Below are 12,565 nucleotides of genomic sequence, written 5' to 3'. Positions count from 1 at the left end.
CATCACTCAGAACCCACACCACACAACTCTACGGTCTCCAAAAAGGAAACACGAAGACAGCTCGAATCTAGAAAAAGAACCGAGAGAGGTGTAAGAGGTATTCCAGCAGCCCCTGGAGGGAGGAGCAATTTCATAATTAATCAGAGAGAGTTTACTCTTTAGAGACCCTTTCTGAGTCATGATTAGGAAGCCCATAATTTAAGTCAGTAAAAAATATAAATATCCTAAAATTACCCAGGGAAAAGATCTATGCTGTGCTCAGATATATAGCTTCTCCAAAGAATTCTTGAAGCCAATTGTAGAGTCAGACTCCAAGGACAAGACACTGGTAATGACAAAAGTCTTTCCCTCAAAGGATTAAATAAGATGACCCTTGTAAAGCACTCAACACAATGCTTGGTGCATAACCAGCGCTCAATGAATAGGAGCTGTTACTAAAAAGCAGAGGCTTCGTGGGGCGCCCGGGTGGCTCAGTCGGTTAAGCGTCTGACTCTTGGTTTCAGCTCAGGTCATGAGCTCACGGTGTGTGTGTTCGAGCCCCACATCAGGCTCTGTGCTGGCAGTGTGGCGCCTGCTTGAAATTCTCTCTCTTCCTCTCTCTCTCTGCCCCTGCCCTGCTTGCTCTCTCTGTCTGTCAAAAATAAATAAATAAACTTTAAAAAATAAAAAATAAAAAAGCAGAGGCTTCCACAAATCCCTGACGTCTGTGCTATAAGCCCACGTGTAGGTTTGGCTTAGGTGGCTAGATTTGGATCCCTTCGCTGGGTTAGGGACCCTGTTTCTGGGTTTCCATCGCACTCTGGGTAACAGTCTATTTACATTTTTTGTCTCCACTGCTGTCCCCTGACCCCCCCCCCCATCAAGTCCCTAGACTGATCTCTTTTTTTTAAGATTAAAAAAAATGTTTATTTTATTTTTGAGAGCAAGGGAACATGAGCAGGGGAGGGGCAGAGAGAGAGGGAGACACAGAATGTGAAGCAGGCTCCAGCCTCCTCGCTATCAGCAAAGAGCCCGACACAGGGCTCGAACTCACGGACCCTGAGATCATGACCTGAGCTGAAGTCGGACGCCTAACAGACTGAGCCACCCAGGCACCCCCCCCCCCCACCAAAACTGATCTCTTAATGCAATCAATCTTTATATCCACAGCTCCTAGCACAGTACCTGGCACATGGGAACACAGAGTAAACCCTGGTTGAAATGAAGCCAACAGCCTGAGTCACCACTGGCATTGTCGATCTTGTTTTCATCCCTGGGGTAGTATTTGAATAAGGAAGGAGGGACAGAGAAATGTCTCCATACCCTAAAGAGAGTCTTCCCATCTCTCTCTCTCTCTCTCTCTCTCTCTTTTGTTTTTTTGCAGCAACCATAACCAGGGAGATTAATGTTCCTACTTCAGGGGTACGTTATAAAGTGAAAATTCTTAAAGTCAATGTAATGAACATAATTTACCTCGATATAAAATAAATGGAGGCAGCCTCTTGGGCTGAACTTATGTGTCTGTGGCCCCTCTATGCCAGGATGACTTTTTTTTTTTAAAGTATGCTCTACGCCCAACGTGAGGCTTGAACTCACAACCTTGGGATCAAGACTTGCGCACTGTACCGACTGAGCAGCTGGGCACCCCCTGGGATGACTTTTTATTACTTTTTCTTCCTGCGTTAATGTCCACATCCCTGTATTCTCTTAAAAGACTCTTTTTGCCTCCATCACTACTGAAATGATCTATACCCTTAACATTTTTTTTAAGTTTATTTATTTTTGAGAGAGAGAGTGCAAGTGCACGCAAGCGGGGGAGGGGCAGAGAGAGAGGGAGACTGAAGGTCTGAAGCGGGCTCCGTGCTGACAGCAGAGAGCCCCATGCAGGGCTCAAACTCATGAACCTGGAGATCATGACCCGAGCGCAAGTTGGACGCTTAACCGACTTAGCCACCCAGGGGCCCCACTGCCCTTTTTGAACATATTTGTGTTTCCCAGTCTGTATCCTATCTGGGTAACAAGTGCCCTCAGTTGTCTAACCTGTAAATACTGTAGGCTTTGGAACAAGTTCTAACATAATTTTTTTCGCAAGCTTTAAGGGACACCACCTTGTTCTGGTACCGCATTTTGTAACAGCGAACACATCCAGGCTCACATTATCTATTACTATTGCAATAGAGTCCTAGACCCCCACGACAGTATCTAAACCAAACAAAAGTACACTTTATTCAACAAAATGGGGTTTTCTAGTTTCAATTATTTTGTTAATCGAAAGCTGAAATTAGGTTGCCCGAGGGCTTTGTATTTGCAAACTGGCTGCTTAATTGGAAGCACCCCCAAACACTCATGCTTTTATGTCCCCTTGGAGCATTCAGGGACCCTTAGTCAGTGGAAGCAAATTCATTACGGGCTTCTCTCCTTTCAAAGGTATTTCCTTTGGTCCTCAAATTTTTAATTAACCAGATTTCAATGTAATCCCCTTCTTCTATGGTCAAGGGTTTACGATCACTGTAAATGTTTAAAAGACCATTTTGCTTGTTTTCCTGAAGTGCCTAGTCCAGTGCTCAGCACATAATGAATCCCTTTTAATTAAGTGCCTTTCTTGGTTCTGTTTCTCTGTGCTTAGCCTCAGCTCAAATGGGAAAGGGGAAAGCGCAAATTTGGTAACTCTATTTCTGACCCATGTAATAACAAGGCAAAAAAGGGGCGAGGAGTGTTACTAAAAAACAACAACAACAAAAAACCCCAAAACAAAACCTTTCTCTGTATAGTCCTAGTTAGGAAGTCTGGAGAAAAACAAGGAACTTCTTCCTCATTACAGATTTCATTCAATCCCTTGTGTGGCCAGAGTCCCTTGTGCTAAAGAACAGACTAGGTCTCTCTATCTGGCAGAGGAATGAGAAGAGCCATGCGTGGCTGGACCGGGGTCCATACGGACACATTAATGAGTATCATCTTCTCCTGGGTGCCGGTCAAGGCAATCTGGGACACCTTGATCCCAGCTCCTCCTCTCCCCATCTTTCCCATCTCACCTTGCCGCTGTCTTTAAGCTGGTCACTGGTACCCACAGGCTGCTGGAGGCCATCAGGGTCAGAGCCCGGCTACCTCGTACATATTAGGGAGCTTCCATAATTAGGGAGACCACAAGAGAGCATGAACGGCAGCAAGAATAATGGAGAGTTCTTTTTCTCTCCAAGCATACCTGAAAGTCATACGCGGAGTATGGTGGCAGGTGAGGAGGGCTATGGTAGTAGGTATTATACGATGCTACTTGAGGACGAGCATAGTAAGAAACAGTTGGATGGGCATTTTCAACAGAACAGTTCAGTGCTGGCAGAGTTGGGTTCTGTAGAAAAACACAAATTAGAAACAACATAAACGTTCGTTAGCAGGAGAGTGATTAAATAAACTGGCACATCTAGCCCGTGGAATAACATGCAGCTATTGATAAACAGACAATGATGTGGACCTATGTTTAGTGACAGAGAAAGTTGTCCAGGATATATTGTTAAATTAAAAAAAAAAAAAAAAAACCACCGGCGGGGCGCCTGAGTGGCTCAGTCGGTTAAGCTCAGGTCATGATCTCAAGGTTCATGGAGCCTGCTTCGGATTCTGTATCTCCCTCTCTCCATGCCCCTCCTCCACTAGCTCTCTCTCTCTCTCTCTGTCTCAAAAATAAAAAATAAACATTAAAAAAAAGTCACTGGCAGGGGCACCTGGGTGGCTCAGTTGGTTAAGCCTCTGACTTTTGCTCAGGTCATGATCTCACAGTTAGTGAGTTCGAGCCCCACGTCGGGCTCTGTGCTGACAGCTCGGAGCCTGGAGCCTGCTTCGGATGCTGTGCCTCCCTCTCTCTCTGCCCCTCCCGCACTCGCACTCTGTCCTCTCAAAAATGAACAAACGTCAAAAGATTTTTTTAAAAAGTCACTGGCAAAACTAAGGTCACAGTAGAAAGATCAGTGGTTGCCAGGGGTTGTGGTTGGGGGGATGAATAGGCAGAGCACAGAGGATTTTTAGGGCAGTGAAACCAGTCTGTATGATATTACAATTATGGACACATGTCATTATATGTATGTCCAAACCCATAGCATTACCACACCAAGAGTGAACCCTAAGGGAAACTATGGGCTTTGGGTGATAATGACTTGTCAATGTAGGGAAGTTCGTCCTTGATAACAAATGTACCACTCTGCTGGGGATGTAGTTAATGGGGGAGGCTATGCGGGGGGTGGGGGCAGGGAGGACCTTCCTCTTAATTTTGTTGTGAACCTAAAACTGCTCAGAAAAAAACAAGTCTTAAAAAAGCCACTATTATATTAATATAGCATGATTCCCAATTTATGTAAAAACAAAGACCCAAACAACTATGTATCTATGTGCATTTGTAAATGAAAAGAAATTCATCTGGAAAGATTCAAAATAGACTGTCAACTGTGGTTATCTCTGGGGAGGGGAGTAGTATCAGGAGGTATATGGGGACCCTTCACTCTATTTCTTTTTTGAGTTTTTTAAAAATGTATTTATTTTGGGAGAGTGCACCCCCTTGAGATCATGAGCGGGGGAGGGGCAGAGAGAGGGAGAGAGAATCCCAAGCAGGTTTTGGGAGCCAAGCAGGCTCACGAACCGTGAGATCATGACCTGAGCCGAAATCCAGAGTCGGGCACTTAACCGACTGAGCCACGCAGGCACCCTTCTATTTTTTTTTTTATAGTATATTACTTGTGTCATTCCCCCCCAATTTATTATTTTGAAACATTCAAACCTATAGAAAAGTTGAAATCACTTATTTATGTGGTTTTCAAAAACCCAAAAGACAAAGACAAGAATAAGGCCCAAAATACAACATGTCACATCGACAAGGCTGAGCAGGCTACTGCGCTTGCTGTGACGGAAATGTGACGAATCACAAAGGGTTTGTAAAAGTCGTGAGGATTCCTGCAGGTTGCAAGCTTGCTAAGGAGCTCTCATGCACACGTGAAGGGTACGTGTTTCTGTGTTTCTCACCGGCCCTGCCGGCGGAAGGCAACACCCTAGCAGTACACAGAACCCATGAAGGACCAAGCAGAGTATATCGATCCCCTTTTGTTTTTGGCACACAAAACGGCGCTGAAAGAATTTAATGCCATTTTGATAACATGATGGTGCGTGTAGCCCTTCAAGGGTTAAAGCTGATCTTGTCCAGGATGGGGAGTTCCTGCTCTCAACAGGGCCGAAACACTGCTAAAGGAAGTCACAGCTCATTAGTGCCCAAGTAGGGCTGTCCCAAGCAGGACCTGACGTGTGCCGAGTGGGTCAAGGCACGGGGTAAATGTTTTTCCCGTGTTCCATGGCATTGACACGGCTTCCATTCGTGTGGATAGCCAAGGGCTGTCTGCAAAATCAGTGTCTTCGTTCTGGTATGTATCTACTCCACGTGAACGGAGAGCAGACGCTTCCTCTCAAGCGATGAAAATGTGTGGGCAGGCTTTGGCAGTGGCCACGGGCAGCCACGTTGGGGTGTTGGCAGAGGACTCTTCCCTTATAGCAAGTTTCAACACAGTTCTACTGCTCTCTTCCTTGGAGTGGGTTACTGTTTACATCTCTGGGAGCTTTGAAGAGCTACAAACCTCAAGCATCACAATGCAGCTCACGGACAAGCAGAGAGAAATGTCTGTCAGCCCCTCCCATGGGTGGGAGGGGGCTGAGGTCCTTGACCAACTCCAAGGGCTGGCTCACTTTCTAGAGAAAGAGTGCTCAGAAACGCCTTGACTTCGCCACCAGAATTCTAAGAAGAAATCTCATCCCTGAGGAGGTCCCAGAAGTCATGTTCCCTTGGCCTTCTGTTAGTTAAAAACACGCCCTCCAGCTCTTGCAAGATGAAATCAGTTCATCTATGCAAATAAACTAAGCCTAGCTATAGAGAAACAATCACGCAATGTAAACGTTATCTATAAAAATTGTTGTGTGCTCAGCGAGGCTGGGGGCCCAGGCTAATCTCTGAAAGGAAGTTCACTATTACAGAGAAAGCAACACAAGAGGAAGATTGGATAAGCCCAGGAAAGCCACAGAAGACAGGAGAGTCAAGGGTAGAGGGCGTAGAGAGAATGGTGTGTGTTTCCGTTAAAATTCTGGGGCTCCTGGTGCACCTGGGGGGCTCAGTCGGTTAAGCGACCCACTTCGGCTCAGGTCATGATCTCGCAGTTCGTGAGTACCAGCCCTGCCTTGGGCTCCTTGCCGACCATGTGGAGTCTGCCTGGGATTCTCTCTCTCCCTCTCTCTCTCTGACCCTCCCCCACCTGCGTGTGCTCTCTCTCTCCCCTCTCTTTCTCAAAAACAAATAAACTTTAAAAAATAAATAAATAAAATTCTGGGGCTCGGAAGTTATGACACCCCCACTACTGATCGGTAACATTCTGAGCTCCAGGGAAACAAAAGGTTACTAGGAAGCACAGGAAATGGTGAAAGCAATCTTGCCTGGACAAAACTGACTTTATTCTGAGGCAATGATTGTGGACTTTTTAAAGAGGGCCACTTTCATTCCTCCCCACTTTACTCCAAACCATAGACACCAATTAGGAGAAAATGGCAAGATATAGTCACTTTTGAAAGACTCATCTCAAATTCTTATATCTTTGGTCAACAAACACTTCATCAAACATTTCTCAAAGCTCCTTTGCCCCAGGGCACCTGGGTGGCTCAGTCGGTTAAGCGTCCGACTTCCGCTCAGGTCAAGATCTCGAGGCTCCTGGGTCCGAGCCCCCTGTCAGGCTCTGTGCTGACAGCTCAGAGCCTGGAGCCTGCTTTGGATTCTGTGTGTGTGTCTCTCCCTCTGCCCCCCACCCCCACTTGTTCTCTCTCTCTCAAAAATAAATTAAAAACATTAAAAAAAAAAAAAAAAGCTCCTTTGCCCCAAGCCTCCTCTGGTCAGGGAATGAAGACATCCTTGTTCCTCTCAAGGCAACACATTCTGCAAATGGCGGCTCCTGGCTAATCCCGTTGACAGCTGCCAGCTAGCCCTTGGCTCCTGTCCTCACTCCCTGGGAATGGCTTTCACCAGCCAGCACCCCTGGGCCTCCCTGCGGATCCCAGGGCATTCCACTCACGGGGGCGGAGGGGGGGGGCACACCACAAGTCACCAACTGCGTTTGGACCCAGGTCGAGGATTTTATTGAGGTTCACCTGTTGATGTTCCAGGTTTGTCTACACCACGTCTCAGAGTGACTGAAGTGGGGCACCTGGGTGGCTCAGTCAGTTAAGCGGTTAAGCGTCTGACTCTTGATTTCAGCTCAGGTCATGATCTCCCTGAGCCCCGCATCAGGCTCTGCGATGACAGTGCGGAGCCTGCTTGAGCTTCTCTGTCTCCCCCTCTCTCTCTGCCCCTCCCGTTCTCTCTCAAAATAAAGAAATAAACTTAAAAAAAATAAAGTGATCGAAGTAATGGCTCCTTCCTGGCACCCCATCTGAACATTCCCACTTAACTCTCCCATCTCATGAATCGGATGCCCTGCCCCTGATCTTTGCTTTCATCTTTCGTTTTCCCCATTGGTCCTCCATTTGAGTTCCCAGGCCCGGCATTTGTATTTCCCTTGCCCTCCTCCTCGTTTCCTCTTAAAGAAGCTCCGGACAGTTGGAAACAACTCGCTTTTAATTGTTCTAAATTAAAGCAACTAAACAAAGGAGGTAATGTGTGGTAAAACACTTGGAGAACCGGAAAGGGCTATCCAAATGTCGGTCCGGGCAGCTGGGACGCAGTAGAAAGAGCAAAGCTCTGGCATCTGACAAACCTGGGCTCCAGTCCCAGCTCTGCTATTTAGTTCTGGGCAAGTCACTTGACCTCTGTTGGCCTATTTCCTCATCTGTTAAATGGGGGCAGTAATACTTACCTCATAAGGTAGTAATAGCGGGGAGGAGCGAAGGAAGTTAATTGCGCAAAAGCCCTCTGTAGAAAGTAGAGGCTCGTGATTCTACCTGTCAGGACAGACCCTCAACAAACCCCCGTTTCCCCTAAAGATCAAAGGTCACAGTGAAATGAAGAGTCCAAAAATAAACCTGTACATCAACGATCCACTGATCCCTTGCAGGAACCCCACGGAGCCCCACTGCATTTGCGCATCAGGGTAGCTCGGCCCCCTGGGTCCGAAAGCACTAGGAACGATCCAGATAACCCTTAACATCCATCCTGATGTGCGATCTCCTGAACCCCTGACCCCCGAAGCTTCCCTTCCAGCAAGAGCGGCTCCCATTCTACTCAGCGCCTCCCCTTTCACCGGCCCCCTGGGGAAGGTCTCCAAGAACACTGAGCATCCTTTGTTCAACCCACAAACAGCTTTTCTGAAGCCCTCCCGCCCCAAAGTTCCCTCAGGCCCAAACCTACAGGGCCTCCTCCCTCTGAGGGTCGCACCTCTGCTGGTGTGCCCCCACTCCTTAGTGCTTGGGCATTCCCCAGTGGGGGGCGGGGTGTGGGAATGAGAAATGCGTGTGTGAGAGAGGGAGAGAAAAAAAGAGACAGACAGACAGACAGACAGACAGACTGGACGTGAGTAGGGATGGAATTCTCTTGACTTCCAGTCACCAGCGGGAACACTCAATAACTTCCTGTCAACCTGCTTCTGCTGCAGTGTTTTCTTTTCCCCCATCTTACCCTACCTTTCCCTTTCCATTGTTTAGCCTTTTGACAGGCCAAGGTCAAATTACAAACTATCTTTCAGGTTCCTGTTCCTCAGGGACCCCAGAATGGGACAGAAACACCCAGGGGCTTAGGGGCTATCTGACTCATTTCTGGGGTCAAAGGAGAACCCTTTTAAGCACAAAATAATTCCCTAAACATATGTGGGACGCTTCTTTAAAGCGGAGGCACTCAATCCTGGCTGCGGAGCAGAACCACCTGTGGAATTTTTAAAAAATACTGAGGCCTGGGGCGTCTGGGCGGCTCAGTTAAGCCTCTGACTCTTGGTTTCAGCTCAGGGCATTACTTCATGGTTCATAAGTTCGAGCCCCACATCGGGCTCTGTGTGCTGATAGAGAGGAGATTGCTTGGGATCCTCTCTCTCCCTCTTTTTCTACCCCTCTCTGGCTCACGCTCTCTCTGTGTCTCAAAAATAAATAAACATTAAAAAAATATATTGATGCTTGGGGCGCCTGGGTGGCTCAGTAAGTTGAGTGTCCGACTTCGGCTCAGATCATGATCTCACGGTTCGTGGGTTCAAGCCCCGCATTGGACTCTGGGATGACAGCTCAGAGCCCAGAGCCTGCTTCGGATTCTGTGTCTCCCTCTCTCTCTGCCCTTCCCCTGCCTGTGCGCTCTCTCTCAAAAATAAATAAACATTAACAAATTTTTAAAATATTGATGCCTGGGCTTCAATTTAGACCAATTAACTTAGAATCTTCGGTGGAGAGGTCCAGGCATCTAAGCTATTTTTTAAAGTTGTTTTTTTTTTTAATTCTGAGAGAGATTGAGAGACAGAGAACAAGCAGGAGAAGGGCAGAGAGGAGAGACAGAATCTCAAGCAGGCTCCGTACCATCAACGCAGAGCCCGATGTGGGGCTTGAACCAACAAACTGTGAGATCATGACCTGAGCCGAGATCAAGAGTTTGACGTTTTAACCAACTGAGCCACCCGGGTGCACGCAGGCACCCCCAGGCATCTGGGCTTCTTGAGCCCCTCAGGTGATTCTATTCTAAAAGGAAGCCAGGTTGACAACCATAGTTCTAAAACTATTCTCTCCATAATTAGAGATCAAAGTTTGTTAAATAAGCAAATGAATGCTTAGTAATTCTTTAAAAGCAAAGGAGGGAGGAAGCCCACTCTTACAGGGAACTTACTGAGCGTTCAGTCTCCTGTGACTTGGCGCGTGCGCGCGCGTGCACACACACGCACGCACACACACACAAATATGGAAAGGAGTTGAGAGGGAGGATAAGGAACTTGGGGAGGCTGAGGTTGAGGACAAGACCCGGCAAGCAGCTTAGCCCAGGGGTGGCCCTTCAGATGGAGAAAGAGAAGAGCCCAGATGCTCTTTCTGGAGAAACTCCAGGATGAAATTCCTGGGGACAGAGAGACCAGCATTACTCTTACCTGAGCTAAAAACCTCTTTGCTTCTATTTCTCCCGAAGTCAGTTAGGGGAAAAACTGCCCAGAAAGGTTTCTACTAAAAGTGTGTGTTTGTGTGTGTGTGGGGGGGGGGGGCGGGGTGAGCATGAAAGGCTGTGTTTATATAACCAGCATGAACGGGAGAATTGAGGACACTGGCTCTTCATCCCCGCCCCCAGAATGTACCTCAAGAACACAGACAACTCATGTTAACAAGAAATTTTTGCCCACTAATGACATCGCCTGTCTCCTTCAGTTTGAGATGTTTGAAGGCAGCTATATCCTTGAAGCAATTGCTTCGGAGTCCTCCCTTTGAAACGTGGGTCCCCCTTGCCTCCAACCTCCTAGCCTCCACCCTGGCCCCTGACAGGGGCCTCTGGGATAAGAAGCCGCTTCCTTCCTTACCATGTCCTTAAAGCCTCCAAGAACAGCGGCAGTGATGATGCCCAGGAACAGGCCGACGATGTTGAGGATGGTGGCAGACCAGAGCAGGTGGTAGAGGTGGATGATGTCCTGGCAGCTGCTGACGTCGATGTACTCGTAGTACCCACCGGTAATCTCCACCCGGCTGGACAGGGAGAAGCACACACCCGTCAGTCTCCCGGGAGCAGGCTGTCCCCTAGGGCTTTGGCTACTACGCAGCTCAGCGAAAAGACAGGTGAATAGGTGGGGAGCTATGGTAAGGGACGTCATAGCCATGAACGCACTGGGGAGCAAGGCACCGTAATAAATCAAAGTGCGATTGCTGCTTAGGCAAAAAATAAATTGAAAAACTCACCTCCTACCTACCAGACAAACACTTGTTGCCGTCACCGACACGAATCCTAGACAGCACACATTCACATTTACTATGTGCCAGGCACAGCGCTAAGCATTTTACATACGTGAATTCATTAAATCTGTGCTGTCTAAGATGGTAGCTACTAGTCACTGTTGAAATGCAAATGAGTTAAAATTCAGTAAAACAAAAAATTCAGGGGCGCCCGGGGGCCTCAGTTGGTAAAGCGTCTGACTCCCGCTCAGGTCATGAGCTTACAGTTCGTGAGTCCAAGCCCCAATGGGGCTCTGTGCTGACAGCTCAGAGCCCGGAGCCTGCTTCGGATTCTGTGTCTCCCTCTCTCTCTGCCCCTCCCCTGCTCAAGCTCTGTCTCTTTCTCTCTCAAAGATAAATAAACATGAAAAAAAATTTTAAAAATTCAGTTCTTCAGGCTCACCAGCCACGTTTCAAGTGCTCAATAGCCACACTTCTTACAATGTTTTTTTAACGTTCATTTATTTAGTTTTGAGACGGAGGGAGGGGCAAAGAGACGGGGAGACAGGGAATCTCAAGTTGGCTCCTCGCTGTAGCGCAGAGCCCAATGCAGAGCTCGATCGCACAAACTTTGAGACCATGACCTGAGCCGAAATCAAGAGTCAGAGGCTTAACCGACTGAGCCGCCCAGGGGCCCCCTGGCTACACTTCTAAGAGCCACACTAGTGGCTGGCTACTGCTCTGGACAGAGCGGATTACATTTCTGTCACTGCAGAAGGTTCTATTAGACAGCACTGCAAATCCTTATGATATTCTATGAGGTAGGTACTATCACCATTCCCATTTTCCTGACCAACAAACTAAAGCAGAGAGAAGTCAGGAACTCGCCCGAGTCATAAGTGAAAAAGCTGGAATCTGAATTCAAGCTTCAAAGATTTCACCGTTTCTCCTCTTTCAAAACAAAACATCAACAAACACAAAACAATGTCCCAGTAAAGAACTAAAGCCAAGTTGCTGCACAAAACCTGAATCTCACCTCCTTGTGGAGGCTTTCCCTGACCACTCTGTCCAAAGACACCCCCGCTCAGCTCAGTCACTGTCTATCACATTAGTTGCTACAGACTGAAGTGTATCCCCCTCCAAAATTCCTAAGTTGAACACCTAACTCCCAAAATGATTGTATTTGGACACAGGGCTTTTCGGAAGTAATTAAGGTTAAATGAAGTCAGAAGGGCAGAGCCTTAATCCGATAGGACTGATGGCTTTATAGAAAGGAAGAGAGAGAGAGAGAGCAAGTTCTCTCCGTCTGTAGGCGCTGAGGAAAGGCTGCGTGAGGACACAGTGAGAAGGTGGCCATCTGCAAGCCAGGAAGAGAGCCCCCACCAGAACCCAGCCATGCTGGTGCCCTGATCTCAGACCTCGAGCTTCCAGGTCTATGCGAGAGTGAATGTCTGTTGTTTAAGCCGCCTACTCTATGGTATTTTATTATGGCAGGCAGAGCTGACACGTTAGCCTTCTTGAGCTGCTCTCTAGCACTCACTCATTACTGTCTGTCTCTTCACTTGAATGTGAGCTCCGTGATGGCAGGGACTCAGTTCCTTTTGTTTGCTGCTCTCCCTGACACCTGGTCGGTGCTACATAAATCTGTGTTGAATTGATTAAGTGAAAGTTCCTGTCTTCTGGGATGTTGCAGACTAGTTTACAACTTGGCCGCTGGAATCACTAATGAATCTCCAACATTGTGGTTCTTAAAATCACAACCAAG

At 47.6% G+C, this 12,565-nt stretch overlaps 1 protein-coding gene across 2 annotated transcripts in view; it reads right to left on the bottom strand.

Annotated features, from left to right (window-relative positions):
- Positions 1 to 12,565, bottom strand: part of TMEM255A (transmembrane protein 255A) — a 55,090-nt gene that overhangs the window by 7,550 nt on the left and 34,975 nt on the right. For both annotated transcript variants that reach the window (XM_081793778.1, XM_081793779.1), the window contains 2 exons: positions 10,455 to 10,617; positions 3,182 to 3,325 (listed from right to left, as the gene is read on the bottom strand). In XM_081793778.1, the coding sequence (XP_081649904.1) occupies positions 3,182 to 3,325; positions 10,455 to 10,617 (307 nt within the window). The remainder of the gene's footprint in view (positions 1 to 3,181; positions 3,326 to 10,454; positions 10,618 to 12,565) is intronic.

This window comes from Panthera onca, chromosome X, assembly GCF_046562875.1.
Source record: "Panthera onca isolate mPanOnc1 chromosome X, mPanOnc1 haplotype 2, whole genome shotgun sequence".
NCBI classification, from domain to species: Eukaryota; Metazoa; Chordata; class Mammalia; order Carnivora; family Felidae; genus Panthera; species Panthera onca.
This window is presented reverse-complemented; position numbering and strand designations above follow the sequence as displayed.